At 39.9% G+C, this 18,947-nt stretch overlaps 1 protein-coding gene and 2 long non-coding RNA genes across 3 annotated transcripts in view; all 3 read left to right on the forward strand.

The window, feature by feature from the left end:
• The first annotated feature begins 10,532 nt into the window (after nt 1-10,532).
• LOC147137933 (uncharacterized) lies at nt 10,533-13,022 on the forward strand. Its single transcript, XR_015089362.1, has 3 exons — nt 10,533-10,675; nt 11,894-12,134; nt 12,213-13,022. It is a non-coding gene; the product is annotated as an uncharacterized LOC147137933 (long non-coding RNA).
• A 1,880-nt stretch (nt 13,023-14,902) lies between these two features.
• LOC147137934 (uncharacterized) lies at nt 14,903-17,105 on the forward strand. Its single transcript, XR_015089346.1, has 3 exons — nt 14,903-15,122; nt 15,232-15,392; nt 15,503-17,105. It is a non-coding gene; the product is annotated as an uncharacterized LOC147137934 (long non-coding RNA).
• A 1,016-nt stretch (nt 17,106-18,121) lies between these two features.
• The window catches only part of enpep (glutamyl aminopeptidase), a 34,998-nt gene continuing 34,172 nt past the window's right edge, over nt 18,122-18,947 (forward strand). Inside the window, exon 1 of the mRNA XM_086049476.1 lies at nt 18,122-18,759. Coding sequence (XP_085905602.1) covers nt 18,122-18,759 — 638 coding nt within the window. The remainder of the gene's footprint in view (nt 18,760-18,947) is intronic.

Raw genomic sequence — 18,947 nt, forward strand, 5'->3', positions numbered from 1 at the left:
ATGTCAGTTTGTATGTAAATAAAGTGTTTTTCTTATTTTTGTCACGGACTGCATCATTTTATGCTTCAAAAGGAGATTGTACATTGCAATGTCAGCATTCAGTTTTCTGACTTTTTCATTCCTCTCCATGATTGCTACTATGAGTATGCTACGTCTAACTATATATCAGTATATAAAATGATTCTTGACAGCCACATAAATGTGAATGTGAGTAGATAAAAAAAAAAAAAAGGAATATAACCTAGCTTCTTCTGTATTCGTATCTTGATATAAAGCTTGCCGGACAGTCGCGCGACTGGATAAGATAACACCAAGCAAAACAAGTGTCAGTTGAGACACTGCATAATTTATGGTGTGCTACAACTACTGTTGTGTTTAAATTACACCTAAATTTAGGGATCTTTGCTCAAAGAAAGATATATATATATATATATATATATATATATATATATATATATATATATATATATATATATATATATCCATTATCGATACCGCTTATCCTCATAAGAGCCTATCCCAGCTGTCTCCGGGTAGTAGGTGGGGGACACCCTGAATTGGTTGCCAGCCAATCGCAGGGCACACAAAGACAAACATCCGGACTTACAATCACACCTAAGGGCAATTTGATGTATATATATATATATATATATATATATATATATATATATATATATATACCACGACTTCAGAATTATTATAATTACGGTTTGTTGTGGCTTTCCTCTCTTGTGCCTCTGGTAAACGCTGGCTAGATGTTCCGTCTTCTTCGGTTTGTTGAATTTGGAGAAGATGATGCGCGTGCGTTTGCTTTACGTGATAGTAGAAGGAATTATACACCCTGTACTCAGTTGAGCAGCCATCAATCCCACACACTACGCAAAAGTCTGGGCTGCGACAACAACTGTTTTAGAGTCAGCGCCACAAATATATAAAACAAGAAGCAACGCCAAATCATGTTGGACAAGAAGACGATTCGAAGGTCGACACGAAAGCAAAGATGCGCTACAGCAATTACGACAGCATCACCGTAAAATAGCTGTTGCTAGGATAACTCCCGCTGGCACCACTTTGCGGCAATTCAACCTGCATACGGCGCATGCGTCTACTGGGCTGCGCGCCATTTACATCTGCAAGTTTGAACCTTTGGTGTCTGGCCGCGAGTCGTGGCACATTGGTTGAATTTCCCTCAAATAAGTAAGTAAGAACGCTTTGTCCTGCGTTCCCACTTTTACGTTCCCAGAGTTTCCGTCGCCATATATGTTGCCGTTTAACTGTTATGTATGACTATATTTTGTGTAAAATTACAGGGAACATCCTATACGCAAGATAAGTTTAGCTGAGCGAACCAGCTAGCTTAGCCATCAGCATGGAGAGATTGGACGATGTCGCCGTGTCAGTTTTAAGGGGTAATGTATTACAGTACTTTTAAATCTAGGCAGAAATGTGAGAATTGAATTGTGTCTTCAAGGTCGGCTCATTAAAATCGCAATTACCGGTAGGCGATGGTAAACAAGCAAGTCATTATGTTGTGTTCAAATGCATTTCAAGAAAAATAGAGGTACACAACAATCAGAGCTGTACAATGCACAATAATAATACAAACTAAGCCAAATATTTAAAGTGGAAGTGGACGTAATTGGACGTTTGTGGAAATTGGGATAGATGATCAGATATTGGTTTGACTTGACTTGTTTGATTATTACCACAATGATTTGAGACTTGAAAGTTAAGACTTGAGACTTGCTTGTTACTTGCGCGTGTGACTTTCTCCCATCATCTGAACATAGGTCTACAAGATTTTAAAATAAAATGTACCTGAAAATGTACACAGAATGTAAAATGATTAGCTGACCAACTTTAGGGGGAAAAAAAAGAACTTATGAAAGTTTCAACCAACTTTTATTACGAAATCTATCATCACATGACTTTAATTTTAAAACAGTCAAAATTTAATCAATTAATTGACTAATCTTTGCAGCTCTTCGAAGAGGCGCCGTCTTGAACACCCAGATGACACTGATAACATTGATACCAGCGACTCAAATGTGATTTTGGATCACTCCACAGAGGGAAGTAACAATTCAGACTCCAGCAATAAGGAAATAGGATGACTGTCTTCTTATGACTGATAAATAATATGTGCCAGGTACCAGTTAACAGTGTATTGTCGTATTGTCCTAAATACTTTACATCAGAGCTGGGCACTTGACCATTTTTTGCCGGTCCGCCCGCGACCCTCCACCCTTGACTTGGGTACCCTTTCGGCTGCGACCCTCCGGCCATATTCATAAACAATGTCGGCCCCCGCCCCATTCCGCCCGCCGACCCCCCAAAAAAAAAAAAAAAAACGCCCGTGATTGACGTCGCTGCGGGAGAGACGCTAACGGCAGAGTCTTTTTAAGGATCATTAGCTGGCTAATTTACCATTCGAACCTGCTGTGGACACGCTTCAAATGCGCCAGTAGTATTTACTCAACTGCGTGCTTCCTTGCATTGCGAGCCCCGGGGTTGGATTTGTCGTATTGTATCATTATTTGGGTCCGATAATTATAGAGAAGAGTCGTAGAAGAAGAACTCGCAGAAGTCGTAGTCAAGTAGTACTTATTTATTTTGCACACCTCCCCTCCTTCCCGGCCTTCAAAATAAAAGCATCCCAGCAAACCGCTATATACTGCAGGTTTGCTATGGCGTATTTCCGGAAGTAGTGAACGCCAGAAAAAGTGCATGAACTACACCTTGATGTGCTAGCGCCTGAATATACTCGTGGACACAAATTGTTTTGAAACAAGTCGGGGGGCATCTCTTCAAAAAGACAGCGACAACAATGCATATCGTGCCTGCTACAACCATAAAGGGATGACTAGACGATGCATTTAATTTTATTGTGAAAACGATCTGGAAGGTGGTGGCTAAGGGGGAACGTGGGTGAGTAGCTTGTTTACTTTGAGTGATGGGACAGCAGCAACGAGCTGCGTGGCTCATCCGTCTCCGTGTGGGAAACTGTATGTCATCGCAACATGTGAGACAGCAACGTGCGCTCAAGTGTGTTTGTATTTCCTCATTGTCACATCACGTAACCCACACCTCCCACCTGCAATTGGGGCATACCATTACAAAAGGGGGCGCAGGGGCAATACCCTATAACAGCAGTTGTCGCTCGCGCAGACGCGGGAGTAGAAAGAAGCCTAAAAAGAAGCCTTGCCTCGCGAGCACGTCACACGCATGAGGGCTGATTAGCGGCCCGGACTAAAATCAACTTCCGACCATGCTTAGTCCAGCCCTTTTTTAAAATTTGTTACCCCTCTGCCCCAAAAATGGGCATCTGGCTGGGCCGGAGGGTCCGACCAGTCCGGCCCAGGGACGGACTGCCCAGCTCTGCTTTACATGAATACAAAATCAAGATTAATCTAAATTACACTGGTACTGGCTGAGTCTAATGGACACCTTTTTATGACCCTCAATATGTAACACTCAAGGCTTCACTTCATTATATTTTGGTCTAAATAATACATTTCAGTGTTAAATTGGGTTCCAGAAGTCTAAAATAAATGTTTATATATATATATATATATATATATATATATATATACATATATATATATATAATCCCGGCTCCGGCCTCCCTGTGTGGAGTTTGCATGTTCTCCCCGTGCCTGCGTGGGTTTTCTCCGGGCACTCCGGTTTCCTCCCACATTCCAAAAACATGCATGGTAAGTTGATTGGATACTCTAAATTGCCCCTAGGTGTGATTGTGAGTGCGGATGTTTGTCTCTGTGTGCCCTGCGATTGGCTGGCAACCAGTTCAGGGTGTCCCCCGCCTACTGCCCAAAGACAGCTGGGATAGGCTCCAGCACGCCCCGCGACCCTTGTGAGGAGAAGCGGTACAGATAATGGATGGATGGATGGATATATATATATATATATATGTATATATATATATATATATATATATATATATATATATATATACATATATATATATATATATATATATATATATATATATATATATATATATATATATATATATATATATATATATATATATGGATGGCCGGGCCTGCACCCATGGGGTGCTTCGCGACCCGACTTCGGATAAGCGGGAGCTAATGGATGGATATATATATATATATATATATATATATATATATATATATATATATATATATATATATATATATATATATATATATATATATATACACATATATATATATATATATATATATATATATATATATATATATATATATATATATATATATATATATATATATATACATATACATATAGTCCATCCATCCAACTGTCTTCTCGCGGTAAGAGATGTGCCAGTAACTACATTTCCCAAAGACAAGGTCAACGAAGGTGTTTTATACCTGATGGCATACTATTGCACCCTACATCTGACATACCCTAAGTGTGTCGCAATTCTGCTGTCACTCATACAAACAGAGGTCCTACTGGACAACATGCATAAGAGAGATCTCACATCATCTTAAAAAAAAAAGCATGGCTGAGTGGAAGGCTTTTACTGGACGGTAGACTTGTGGGATACAAAATAGCACGCCCCTTTTACCTTGAGGCTGCCATCTACACATAATGGTTGACAAGTTAGTCAGGTGTTTGGTTTGTGAGATATTTGCATTATTAAGCACTTATGGCAAATGTTATGGGTTGAGCATTGTTTGTGTGATTTGTATTTTTTTTTCATGCTTTGTATATGTTTTGAAAATAATATTTTCGGTGATATAGTGTTCTGTAGAGTACCCCCTACAACAGAATATATGCCAGTGGAAATATTTATTGACCTGGAAATGTCTTTTGGATAAATGTCGAATGCAAGACTAATTCTCAAGTCCTTGCCTTATTCGGAGCTGATAATGTCTTATATTGAGAACTTACTGTCATGCACATGCCTTATTTGGAGCTGATAATGTCTTAAATTGAGAACAATACTACTTATAATTATGACTCAAAAACCCTTAATAGTAGTCTGTTTTCCTAACTTTTGAGATATTTGTGTCTCAAAATGCCTCTTTGTAAGCTTACTTCAAGTGGATGATTTTCTTGAATCTAGAACAATTACTCACATATAAGATTTAAAATAAGTGAAATACACTTAATATTAGAAGAATGGTCCAAATACATGCTGGCTTTCAGGAGAAAAACACTACTTTCAAGCGTCACAACCTTATTATGAGACAGAAAAATCTACCTATCCAATTAAAATATAACTAAAACGAAGTTATTCATGCTTATTTTAAGATACTTTTAGTCATATCAATCTTAGTAAATTTGTCTTATTTCAAGAAATCTTAGTGAGCCAATTTTCACTTGTTCCATGATTTTTTTTTGCTTGATTCAAGTGAAAAATATCTTGTTTTATTATTTTTTTTACTTGTTTTTGGATTAGCATTTTTTCCAGTGTGCTTTTGGCAGATGATGTGGTATTGTTGGCTCGCTCATGCCGCAATCTCCAGCTTTCACTGGAGCGTTCAAAAATCAGCACACCCCAACCTGAGACCATAGTCCTTAGTCAGAAATGGGTGGAGCGCCAAGTTCAAGTAAAATCGAAAGGCGAAGCTCTCAATTTGATCTACGTTCCTTCCCTCGCTTATGGTCACGAGCTGTGGGTCATGACCGAAAGAATGAGATCCTTGATGTGAGTAACCGAAATTAGTTAATTCCACAGCGTGTCCGGGCTCTCCCTCAGAGATAGGGCGAGAAGCTCGGTTATGCGGGAGGGACTCAGATTCGAGCCGCTGCTGCACCACGTTGAGAGGAGCCAGATGAGGTAGCTCTGGCATTTGGTTGGTGAGGTATTATGGGCACATCCCACCGGGAGTAGGCCCCAGGGATGACCCAGGACATGCTGGAGAGACTATGGGCCCTATTTTCATTCCGAACACAAGTCTGGCACACGGCACGGTGCAAATGTGCCGACACAGCTTGGCGCAGTTAGACAGAGTCTGTCGGCGCCATTTGGGCGTTACCAAAGCCGACTCCAGCCGTGTCCAATCAATCAAGTGGCTTCTTTCCATCCCTTTAAATGTGGCGCACCTGACCCGCATAGAAAGTCTAGGCATGCGGCGGAAGGTGGAATAAACCCTAACTTCAGCAAGGAGGAGACTGATTTGCTCGTTCAGGAAGTTGAAGCACGCAAAGTACATATTTACATATTTAAGTAACTGTCAGCAGACCTCCACGGACAGATGACAAATTAGCTGGAGGAAGACTAAACTATAGTAATTGATTCCTCCCATGGCACACAGATGCAGTATAAGTACTGTGTGCAAGATCATGGAGGTTTTTGGGGGGTATTTTATTACACTTGCGCAGGTAGAAGGGTGCGTGGAAGTGGCTCTGCTCTTTCCCTTTAAATTCTGTGCAGAGAGACGCAGCGCGTGGTCTGCATGGCATGCAGATGCAGGAGATGGACGGGCGTGAATTACGTTTAAAAGGAATTACTGTGGATGGGACTTGGAGGGACAGTCTAAAACGCCTAATGTAAAAAAGCCAAACGTGACTTTAATGTCAGGAACCTACGACCGATCGTTATCAAAATTCACATGCACATCTCTACTTAAGATCACTTCAACCTCTGAAAATATCAAAACAATCCCCACAGTATTTTGGATTTTTATGGGCATTAAGCTTTTTCCTCCCCGTAGACATTCACTCTAGAAAAAAGCTTAAAATGTTAGAAAGCCACAACCAGTCGCCACCAAAATTCATGTGGGCATCTACACCCATTCGCATATCAATCTTTCAAGAATATCGAAACAATCAACTTAATATTTTGGATTTTATGAGCGTTAAGTGTTTAATGGATGGGTGGATAACAAAAAAATATGATGAATATTATGACATCCGCCACACATCTTAGTGGAGCACGGAATCTGTCTGCCTCTGCCTGGATCAAATGAACCAAAATTGCGTTAAACCACTTATGCCACAGACTTTGAAACATTAACCTTGCTTGAATTAACGTGATTGAAAAATGTGGCTTTATCTTTGTTTTAACATATATTGTAGGGACTTGTCCACTACCACTTTTGTCCACAACTCTTTTGATTACTGATTGTAGCTAAATTTTGACCTCTTGTACCCGGTGAAAAATGGAAACCAACTAAATTCTCCTCCGTACAATTAAAGTAACAATTGATATTTAATCTTTTTAATCATACTTGTTCAAACTTAAATTCACAACAATAAACGCCAAAGTACAAGGTATGCTCGTCGGAAAATTGTTTGCTTCCCTGTCATCAGTAACACCTGCCATTTCAGGAAACCCAAATTTAACCTTTCAGGCCACCACCCCCAATAAAAACACCGCCCAATAGTGGTCGGAGGAATAAAAATATACATAGCAAAACATGTGGCTCCTACACGCCAGCCCCTAATTGCATCTGGCAGAAGACAAAGCAATTACTCCACATAAATCAAAAAGGAGCCAAATACATTAACATTCATGCAAGTATAATACGACCTTTTATATATAAGCCATGGTACACACAAATCAAACTGTGGCTTCACATAGCAGGCAAATTTTTGTGATAGATCTTTCAATCACATTTGTTTTGGTTTGAACCCGAACCACTCGTACCAGACCTTTCTTGTATGGAAAGGTTTCAATAACCCTCTTAAGTACCCAAGACCCACGTGGTGCTCTGGAGTCCATCACCATGACAACATCATCGGGCATGAAATTTCATTTTTCTTCTGTCCATTTTTGACGCTGTTGTAGGAAGGGTAAATACTCTCTTATCCAACATTTTCCAAAAGAGGTCTGAGATGTATTGAACTTGTTTCCATCGCCTCCTGGGATTAAGATCTGTTTTGTCAAAAAGTCCTGGAGGGAGAATTGCTTTCATTAGTAACAAGTGGTTTGGTGATAAGGCTTCAAGGTCATTTGGGTCCTCTGATAATTTTGTGATGGGACGGTCATTGAGCACTGCTTCAGTTTCACACAATACAGTATGGAAACCTTCATCATCTAATGTTTGCTGACGAAGCACAGAACTCAAAACCTTTTTTATCCTCCGTATGAGACGCTCCCAGGTGCCACCATGATGTGATCCAGATGGTGGGTTAAAATTCCACTTAATTCCTCTTCGTGCTAAAACTATTCCAATCTGTGTTTGACTTAATGCAGACAAAGCTTCTCTTAGTTCTCTTTCTGCTCCTACAAAATCTGTCCCGTTATCTGATCTCATTTATGAAACTTGTCCTCTTCGAGAGACGAATATTCGCAGTGCATTGATGCATGAATCAGTGTCTAAGGAGTAAGATACTTCCAGGTGTACAGCTCTACTTGTCATGCAAGAGAACACCACTCCATACCTTTTTACAACACTGCACGCTCTTTTTACATCAATCGGACCAAAATAGTCTACTCCAACATTGGTGAATGGCGGTAGATCCAGAACGACTCTATCCTCAGGTAGGTCTGCCATTTTTTGTTCGCTCCTCTTTCCTCCATAGAGTTTACAGAACTGGCAGTTTGCAATGACCTTCCTTGATGCAGAAACGCCAATGGTAATCCAAAATGTTCTCCTTGCCGTAGAAAGGATGTGATTTCTGCCTCCATGACCAAGCTGTAGGTGGAAATGATGGAGAATAAGGTGGGAGACGTTTGCGTCCTTTGATAGGATGAGGGGATGCTTTATGTCCTTGGGGATTGCTGCTTTGCTCAGTCGTCCCCCGACACGAAGAAGTCCATCTTTTAGAATAGGATCCAGTCTGTAAATGTTGCTACTTCTTGGTATTTTTGGATTGTTGAAGCTTAGTGCAGCAATTTCATCAGGGAATTGTTCCTTTTGACAGTAAGATAGTATGGCTGCTTCCGCATCTATTAGATCTTCCAACACCAGCATTTGATTCCCAAGTAACTCCTTGAAAGTTTGCAGCTCCTTTTGCACATTCGCAACTGCAGGTGTCTCATTCGCATTTGGATTAGCCAACTCCAACTCCTTTCTTTTCTTACTCAGTTTTATTAATGCTTGTTTTATCTTGATGATCCAGGCAACTGCAACTTTTAACCTTTACCAATCTGAGGAATACAGTGCCTTGAAAAAGTATTCACCCCCTTGGGGTTTTACCTAATATGTTAAATTACAATTTAATGATATTTAAATCTGAATTTTATTTGATGGATCTGCACAAAATAGTGTAAGTTTTGAAGTGAAATGAGAAATATACATATAAAAAAAGAAATTTAAAAAATGAAAAACTGAAAATTGCCATGTGCATATGTTTGTTATGAAGCCCCTGAAATGCTCTGGTTCAACCAATTACCTTCAGAAGTCACGTAAATAGTGAAACGAAGTCCACTCGTGTGCAATCTTAAGTGTCACATGATCTGTCAGTACATATACACCTCTTCTGAAAGGCCCCAGAGGCCGCAACACCTAATGAAGAGGCACCGCTAACCAAACGCCACTATGAAGACCAAAGAACTCCCCAAACAAGTCAGAGACAAAGTTGTTGAGAAGTACAAGTCTGGGTTGGGTTATAATAAATATCCAAATCTTTGATGAGGAGCACCAAAACTCACAGACCAGGCAAGGAGGGCATTAATCGGAGAGGCAGCCCAGAGACCAAAGGTAACCCCGGAGGAGCTGCAGAGTTCCACAGCACAGGCTGGAGTATCTGTCTATAATCAATCAGCCGTACCCTCCACATCTGTAATCATAATCAGAAGTGACAATGGAACACACTTTGTGAACTGTTAAAGATTGACTTGAAGCGACATTGTGTGTACCATCCACAGTCAGCAGGACTAGTGGAACGAACCAATGGAACAGTTAAAGCCAGACTCATTAAGACCATGAAAGAAACAAAGAGACATTGGCTGATTGCATTCCCATTGTAGCCACAAGAATGAGGATAGTACCTACAGGAGGAAAAACTCTATCCCCATTTGAGATTCTGTATGGATGACCATATAGACTTCCTGACCTTGCCCCAGAACAACCAGTAGCAGGGGCCTCTATCCCTGTCCAAACGAAAAGGCTGTTTGATCGGAAAGGAATGCATAAGCACAATGACTTGCCAATGTGTTCTGCTCCACAGACGCGCCAGGTCCGGATTGGAGACCTGGTCTTCCTCAAAGGTGCTGAGACGACCGCGTTGGGACAGTGAACGCTGGGACGCCGAAAAAAAAAATGTACTAGTAAAAAAAGGAAAGATTGTACCTGTAGAAACGACAACTTGTATGTGTGAAAAACAAAATTCTCCTTGGTAAGAATAACGACTTGTAGTTGTGGGAAAAAAAATGTACTTTAAATTTAAAATTTTATTTGTACTTGTGGGGAAATACTGATTTGTACCTGTATGGATGGCAATTTGTAGTTGAAGAAGTCGCCACTTGAGGTTACCAGCGGTTTTTCTGCTGCTGGACGCACACGTGACTTTTGCACCATATTTACCACTACCATGTGGTGCAAAACAGATTTGTACTTGTGAGACTCACGATTTGTACTTGTACACGAGGCACGTGGGTGCTGGGGGCGGGGCTAGGTGAAATGCGCCATCTCGACCAATCAAGTGCGACGGATTTGGGCTGCTGAAGCTCAACCTCATTGGTTAACCTTGGTCGCCCAGCGGGAGCGTGCACGCTGGAGCACCCTAACCACCACTTGGCGAACCTTCTGTTTGATGCTTCCCGGTACGTACGTAGTGTCTTTTACCGTTTTTTTGGGTGCCATGCAGGAATAGAATTGCATCTACCGCTGTGAAATACTGCGATTATAGTACAACAATAGTCAACACGTGTACGCTGGTCCCCTATGTTGGTTCAAACATTTCTTAGCTGACCAACAAACAGCTAACGCTAACGTACGTGCCCGTTCACAGTTGCACTCGGGGGGTGCGTGTGCGTGTGCGTCTGCGTGTGCGTCTGCGTGTGCATCTGCGTGTGCATCTGCGTGTGCGTCTGCGTGTGCATCTGCGTGTGCGTCTGCGTCTGCGTGTGCGTCTGCGTCTGTGTCTGTGTGTGCATTGACTTCATAGTCTTTATTTGAGTTATGCAGAAGGCTATACGTGACGCATATAACATACATACTGAAGTAGGATGCAATTTTCCATCGGAATTGTTTAGTAGCAGAAGAATCAAGTAGGGAAAAGTGTGCACAATCAGAGGTACTTGGCCGCACTGCATTTTCATGGAATTTCGTTACAATAACTGTGACATTCAAACCTCTTACGTGTATTTCTTTGTAGTTAAAATAATGACTATTTTTATTGTATCAGGTGCATTTATCTTTTACTGTTGATAATTAAATAAAAACATGTAAAGAGAACAATTTAGAGCAACAATTTACCAAAGGCCAGCAGTCATTCAAACGCAGCAAAGGACAGCAATTTTTACCTTCTTTCAAAACATAATTGCTGTAGGGCTGCAACTGATGCTTATTTTAATAATCAATTGTATTTAGTAATCTTATGAATCAAAAGAAACGTTTTATTTCTATCCTTTCATTTTAAAACATGGCTTTCAAATTTTCTGTGCAGAAAATGCACAAATCCTTTATATTTCAGCAATTAGATTTGTCTTTGGCACATCAAAGCATATTGAAAAATGTTGATCATTCTTATTTAAGTAAAAGCAAAAAAATAAGTGCTTTCATCAAAGGCTACATAGACCTGAGAATATTTACTGTTGAGAGGGTGAAAATTGAGGGATTTGGAACATTTTAAACCAAGTATGAAAATAATCAATTATCATAAAAGCTTAATTTTATAGCCGAATAGTGGATTCATTTTTGAACCTATATTCGATTTATTTTTTCTTCTATGACTCACATGGTTTGCAATGATATCTACTTATCTTCTTTATAGACAAGGATATTTTAAAAGCTGAACTAATTACATTTGGACTTGACAGAATTGAACTTCTCTGACGAGATGTCTAAGCAGCAATCACCTGGCTCAACTACATGCCGTGCTGCACCAACTGGAGGATCTGAACCCGTCCAGCAGCGTCCACCTTTTCTGCCATCATTGTATTCCCCGCTTACAAGCCCAACAATGTTTTCAAAGATGGCTGGGACAATCATCCAATGAGCACTAAGTCAAATGGTACCGCTAACCAATTGTGGCACATAGAACTGGAGTCTAATGATTGCGTAAGTCCTTTTGAACTTTGGTAAACAAAACATGCAGTTTTTCAGGCAACATAATGAATTATTACACATCACCTACAGGGTTTGCACATCCCCATGTAATTAACTGGGAAAGTAGTGGCCTTGTGTCCAGTGATTCCAGCTTTTGTGTCCATATCCCGGAGATTGACTGCCCTTTGAGACCCGAGGAACTGGCTGGACTTCATGCTGCTGTGGACCCAGCAAAGCCGTCCTCTTGCTTGGGAATAGACAAATATTTAGCAGCAGTGTACACGCACAGCATTGTATGTGTAAGGCCCAGGGCTCCAGACATCTTTTATTTATTCGAGGCATAGGCATAACCGAAAATTTTAGTAGTGCAAGTAGAAAAATCAGTGGCCACATGAATCACAAATTGATATGCAAAATATATATTCACAATTGCACCTATTTAAACTACATTACCTAAAAATGGATGGAAGTGTGGAGCGAGAGTTAGTCCCTGAATATAAAATGATCAACCATTTAAAACCACAAATCAGCAAATTTATTGGTTACAAATGAAGATATTTAATTCTGACTTAAATTTCAAGGACAAAAATGCCACCATTTAGGGGCATTCTGGAGCCCTGGTAAGGTCATCTGAAGTTTGTCTAATCCCAGCGGAAAAACATAATATAATCCTTTTGCAACTACTTTTGTTCACGGGCCAAATGAGGATTGCGATGACTGAAAATTATGCAAAACCTGTGTAAACATGTAACCACCTCCACTACTACATTGATTGTCCATGTGACAGAATATTACCGTACATATTGCCAACATTCAGTAAAATGTTGTCTCCATGCAAAATTGTAGCCTGAAAGTTATTATAATACAATGTATTGTATTAAATTTATATTCTTTTTGTCATTGCTATACCTGTATTTATTTCAATTCCAGTAAGGAGAAAAAAATGCACAAGAAATGTCAAGCAAAGTCCTTATTTGCTTGTGTGACAAAGTGATAATTGGGTCATTAGTTGTGTGGCCAACAAAAAAAAACTAGCTTGGTAAATGTTTTCAAACTGTACAAATGTTGAATAAACTGTAACTGAATTATCGATCACAAAATCAGTACTACTTGGTTTAAACTTGCAAAATTAAAACCTCAGTCTACAACAACCCAAAGCCACTATCAGTTGTGGCATTGCAGTTTCTTTTTAAGGAGAAAGTCAACCCAAGTATATTTTTTTCAATATGTTTTATGCAAGACCACTAGTTGAAACAAGACATTCTGATAAATATTGCGTTTGTGGAATAAGAGTTAATCCACTCGTTGACTGAAAATGACATCGAAGTTGTTCAGGGCTCAGGACCAATCACGGCTGAGCTGTTTTCTGAAGCTGAGCTGTGATTGGTCATTACCTGAGCCCTGAACAGTTGTGATGTCATTTTCAGTCGACATAAGTGACAAAACGGCCGCCTCCCGAGATGGCTAAAAAGGGGTGGGTTTTGCTGCTTAACTCATATTCCACAAACGTAATATTAATCAGAATGGCATGGTTCAACTAGTGGGCTTGCACAGAATATATTTTTGGAAAAATAAACGTTTGGGTTCCACTTTAAATGATCACAAAATTCTGTATAATTTCTGTAATGACCAGGCAATCTTAAATTCCAGAAGCACGTTGCTGAAGTGGGATGTTCCACTCTCACCACCGTCTACTTTCATATCGGGCATGGGTTATCTCCCATCCCACCCAAAACTTGAGGAGCTGTTTAAGATGCTCATGGGAGACTAAAAGTAAGGGGTTAGGGGGGGAAACAGATGAAAAAAAAGTGCATGCAACACATTTACACTACTCATATTTCCTATAATACAATTCAGTACATCTTTATTTATATAGTGCACAATGAACTGTTTGTACTGACAAAATAAAATTGAGTAAACTCAAGACCATTTCTTCAGTGTAGTGGTTGTACTGTACTGCAAATTTTCCACTCTGCAAATCGCAACTGCTCTTATGTAGTTCTTGTCGAAATGATGTCTGCCAAAAATGCAGGACTACAGCACTACATTCTGTTGGCATTTCCCCCTTCAGATTTTAGAAAGTGACTTTTTTTTCTTCTAAATTTTAGGATAAGTGGTTTGGATAATGGATGGATGGAAGTCTGTTTGCGGCATGGGCCCTAGAATTGGCCCCACGTGTTGACTAGTGATGGGTCCCACAACACCGATGCGCCGACGCATGCACCGAGCTGTCAGAGCAATCCCCGCGTCGGTGCACGTACCGCTTTAAGACAATCACGTGAACGACACATTAACTGTGTCGACTCGGCAAAAGACGCGTGAAACTGTGTTTATGGAAGCGCGTCTGTCAACGGGATGCACTTGCCAAAACATTCCAAACCTTACGGACCTTTGTGGACGTGGTGCATTATGGAGCAGCCCCAGGGGAAAAAAGGTTGTCTGCCATATGGGATCATTTTGATCTCATTTTGGAGAATAAGGTATTTCAATCTCCTTATTCCACCCACTTCCTCTCAGATTTCCGACTTGTCTTGTTCCATTCTAATTTCAATTAATTCCAAGATAACTTAGTTTACTATTCACATTTTTTTGCAAGTGAAATGTTGCATTTGTCACTCAGAGCTGCCTGACACAACAAATAGCACCTCCTCAATGGATGCTAAGGCTGTTATGACTGGTTGTTACGTGATGTACGGTTGCTATGCAGTTGCTATGGGCCTTTACGCTTTGTCCTTTATGATGTCATATAGGCCTGATAGTCGTACAGTTTAAAAGTTTGAGTTAGTCAGTGACACGTTGTCAGTACGTCAAACCTTTTTTGAGAGAGAATGCAAACTCTCTTCCAGTCCTGATCTCTGTTGTTACTTTGTATTTTGTTGATAAAGATTTTTTCCTCTTCAACTTCAGTGTCATGTCTGCGTATGGGTCCAAATCCCGATCCTCACGTGACAGAGGCACTATCGGGCCAAGCATGAGAATGAAGTTCCCGATACACCCAGGGTAAGCTCAGCTATACAGACATTCTCTTCCTTTCTCACAGTTGTTGATAATTAATTGTCAATCAGTAATTATTACTGATTTATTCTCCACTTCATGTTTAACATTTAAGCTTCCAGGAAGCAATTGCTTGATGAGGCACTGCTGAACTCCATTGTCAAGGACTTCCAGCCCCTCAGTATTGAAGAGAGTGAAGAATTCAGGAACTGATTCACTTGGCTTCCACAGTTCCTTGAGGTGCACAGAAGCCATACCAGACTGAGGTCTGAAATTGTGCGTGTCATCGGGCACACAACACCACATCTGGCATGTTATTCATCATTATTATTTGTTGTTGGAAATTGTACTAAAATGTCAATTTTTCATTTTTTTTTTTTTTTAAGATAACCTGTGGCAGCATTTGGACGATGAAGTCAGGAGATGTGAAAGAAGTGCAACTGCAGATTCTATTTCAGAAGTCCAAAGATACTTGGCAGTGGGGAACATTGGATGCACTCAAGATCCACTAGTTTATTGGAAGAATCAGCAAACCTTCTATCCCAACCTCTTCCTGTTGGCAAAAGAGTTCCTGTGTACAGCAGCATCGTCTGTTCTGTGTGAGCGTGTGTTCTCCACTGCAGGAGAAATTGCGAGCAAAAAACGCAACAGACTTAATTTCCAAACGTTGGAGAAACTTTTTCTTTTTAAATAAAAAATTGTAATGACAAAAATTCCACAAGCATCCCCATTTTCACATTATGATACATGTTCGCATTATTAAAATATATGGAACAATACAATATGAATGCAAAGGCTTGAATGCTATTGTATACACTCGACTCGGTCATCAAATAGGCGTCAGTTCAGTCTGTCAAGTGGGGTGCTTGAAGGGATGGTTAAAGTCCAGCAGTATGGAGTGACACAGTCCAACACAGTGTGTCATTGTGTGTCAACACTTTTCATGACGCCTCATCGACCCATCACTAGTGTTGACTATTGTACTATAACCGCAGTATTTCACAGCGGTAGATGCAATTCTATTCCTGCATGGCACCCAAAAAAACGGTGCGTAAAAAACAGAAGGTCGCCAAGTGGTGGTTTGGGAGCTCCAGCGTGCGCGCTCCTGCTGGGTGACCAAGGTTAACCAATGAGGTTGAGCTTCAGCCGCCCAAATCCGTCGCACTTGATTGGTCGAGATGGCGCATTTCACCTAGAGTGCCTCGTGTACAAGTACAAATCTGTTTTGCACCACATGGTAGTGGTAAATATGGTGCAAAAGTCACGTGTGCGTCCAGCAGCAGAAAAACCACTCGTGACCCCAATGGCAACTTCAACTACAAATTGCCATCCATACAGCTACAAATCAGTATTTCCCCACAAGTACAAATTAAAATTGAAATTTTTTTTATAATTTTACACGCATTCAAGTTGTTTTCTCGACGAATAGAATTTTTTACCATTTCCTTGTTGCAAGTACAAGTTACTTTTGCACCAAATTTACCTCCATACGATTGCGGCTCCAAACGTGGCATGTGGTTCAGGCGGCTGCAGTCGCCGGCGAAGACCGCGTCCTTTGCTCGCTGGTCATTTGCAACGGATCGTGTTGCTTTTGCTCCAAACGAAGCAATTTTCCGACCTAAAATGTTGGGACTTGTCCACTACCACTTTTGTCCAACACTTTTCATTACTGATTTTAGCTCAATTTTGACATCTTGTACCCGGGGAAAAATGGAAACCAACAAAATACTCCTCCGCACAATTAAAGTAACAATTGACATTTAATTGTTCGAATCATACTTGCTCAAACTTAAATTCACAACAATAAACACCAAAGTACAAGATATGCTCGTCGGAAAATTGTTTGCTTCCCTGTCATCAGTAACACTTGCCATTTCAGGAAACCCCAAATTTAACCTGTCAGGCCACCACCCCCAATTCGGCACAGGTCAAACAAAAACACCGCCCGTTAGTGGTCGGAGGAATAAGAATATACCAAGCAAAACCTGTGGCTCCTACATTTTATATATATATATATATATATATATATATATATATATATATATATATATATATATATATATATATATATATATATATGTATATATATGTATATATATATATGTATATATGTATATGTATATATGTATATGTATATGTATATATGTATATGTATATATATATGTATATGTATATATATATATGTATATATGTATATATATATATGTATATATGTATATGTATATATATGTATATGTATATATATATATGTATATATATATATATATATGTATATATATATATATATATGTATATATATATATGTATATATATATATATATATATATATATGTATATATATATATGTATATATGTATATATATATATGTATATATATATATATGTATATATATATATATATGTATATATATATATATATATATACATATATATTTATATACATACATATATATATATATACATATATACACACATTTTATGTGATGTATTATAGTTTTGTATGTGATGTATTATAGTTTTATACCTGTATTGTAGTAGTAGCTGTCAGGTTGTGTCACCACAGTACAATACACAGTGCGAACATTTCTGTTGCTCTTTCAGCACAATGCAATGTTTCTTTAATTTCTTCCCTCTGTTGATGATTATATGAAGTATTTCACAACTGCAATAAAACTGTAATAGATGAATTTATGTTTTAAGGAGTCAACATTCTTTCTGCAAAGCTCCACACATCGAGCTGAAGTTCAGCTTTTGACTGAATGGTAGATTGCTGATTTACAAGAGGAGGCGTTTCTTACTGCTACAAGGAGAATGTCTTGCCACTGTGGGATTCTTTCCGCTCAGTTTCCTTTTCTCCACCCCTTAGCACCACAGAGGCCAGCTCAAGATCAATTCACACTAGCATACAGTACCTACTCTTAGAGCCACAAACTTCAACCACAACTTCAGTTTGGCTCCACCTCAAATTCCATCCTATTCAGGCATTTGAGCATCGGAGGTCCGTGATGGTCGAGAGCATGGACTCGGAACAGGAGAAGCAGCACTACTGTATCCGTGGCAAGCATGTGCTCATCATTTGTATTACAGTGGTAGTCTGCTCGTTGGCAGTGGGTCTTGGGGTGGGCCTCTCTAGGTCTGACACGACCACAACAACCCCAACGTCTACACCAGCCCCGACAGCAGAGCCTACACGGGCCCCTCAACCTGGTAGGGGGCCCTGCGAGCCTTCCATTGACAGCAGTGGTGATTGGAAGAATTTTCGTCTACCCGACTATGTGAAACCGGTCCATTACGACTTGCTGCTGGAACCGGACCTTGTCGATGATACCTACACAGGGACTGTGGATATCCAAGTGGAAGTCAGCAAGCCCACCCGCCATCTGTGGCTCCATATCAGGGAGACATTTGTCAGTGACAAGCCCAGGCTAAAGTTGCTGGACAGGCAGGGAGGGCAGAAGCATGTGTCAGTAAAGAGTTGCTTTGAATATAAACCTCAGGAGTATGTGGTGGTGGAGGCTACAGAAGAGCTGCCTGTCACCGGCCCCGGGGAAGTGTATGTGCTCAGTTTGGATTTCCAAGGATGGCTGAACGGCTCCCTGGTGGGATTTTACAGAGTCGTTTACACCGAAGAAGGAATCAGCAAGTAAGTTAATTAATTTCTTTCTGTTAAAACGTAGTCAATATATAGTACTGTGATTATATTGATCATTTTCTGCATATATATATATATATATATATATATATACAACAGGCCCCAACTTTTGTGGTATAATTAGTTTATTGTGTTTAGAACATCACATTAAAACATTATCCTCATTGACATTTTCTTCA

This window comes from Filicampus tigris, chromosome 13, assembly GCF_054856515.1.
Source record: "Filicampus tigris isolate MCC_2025a chromosome 13, RoL_Ftig_1.0, whole genome shotgun sequence".
Classification (NCBI taxonomy): Eukaryota; Metazoa; Chordata; class Actinopteri; order Syngnathiformes; family Syngnathidae; genus Filicampus; species Filicampus tigris.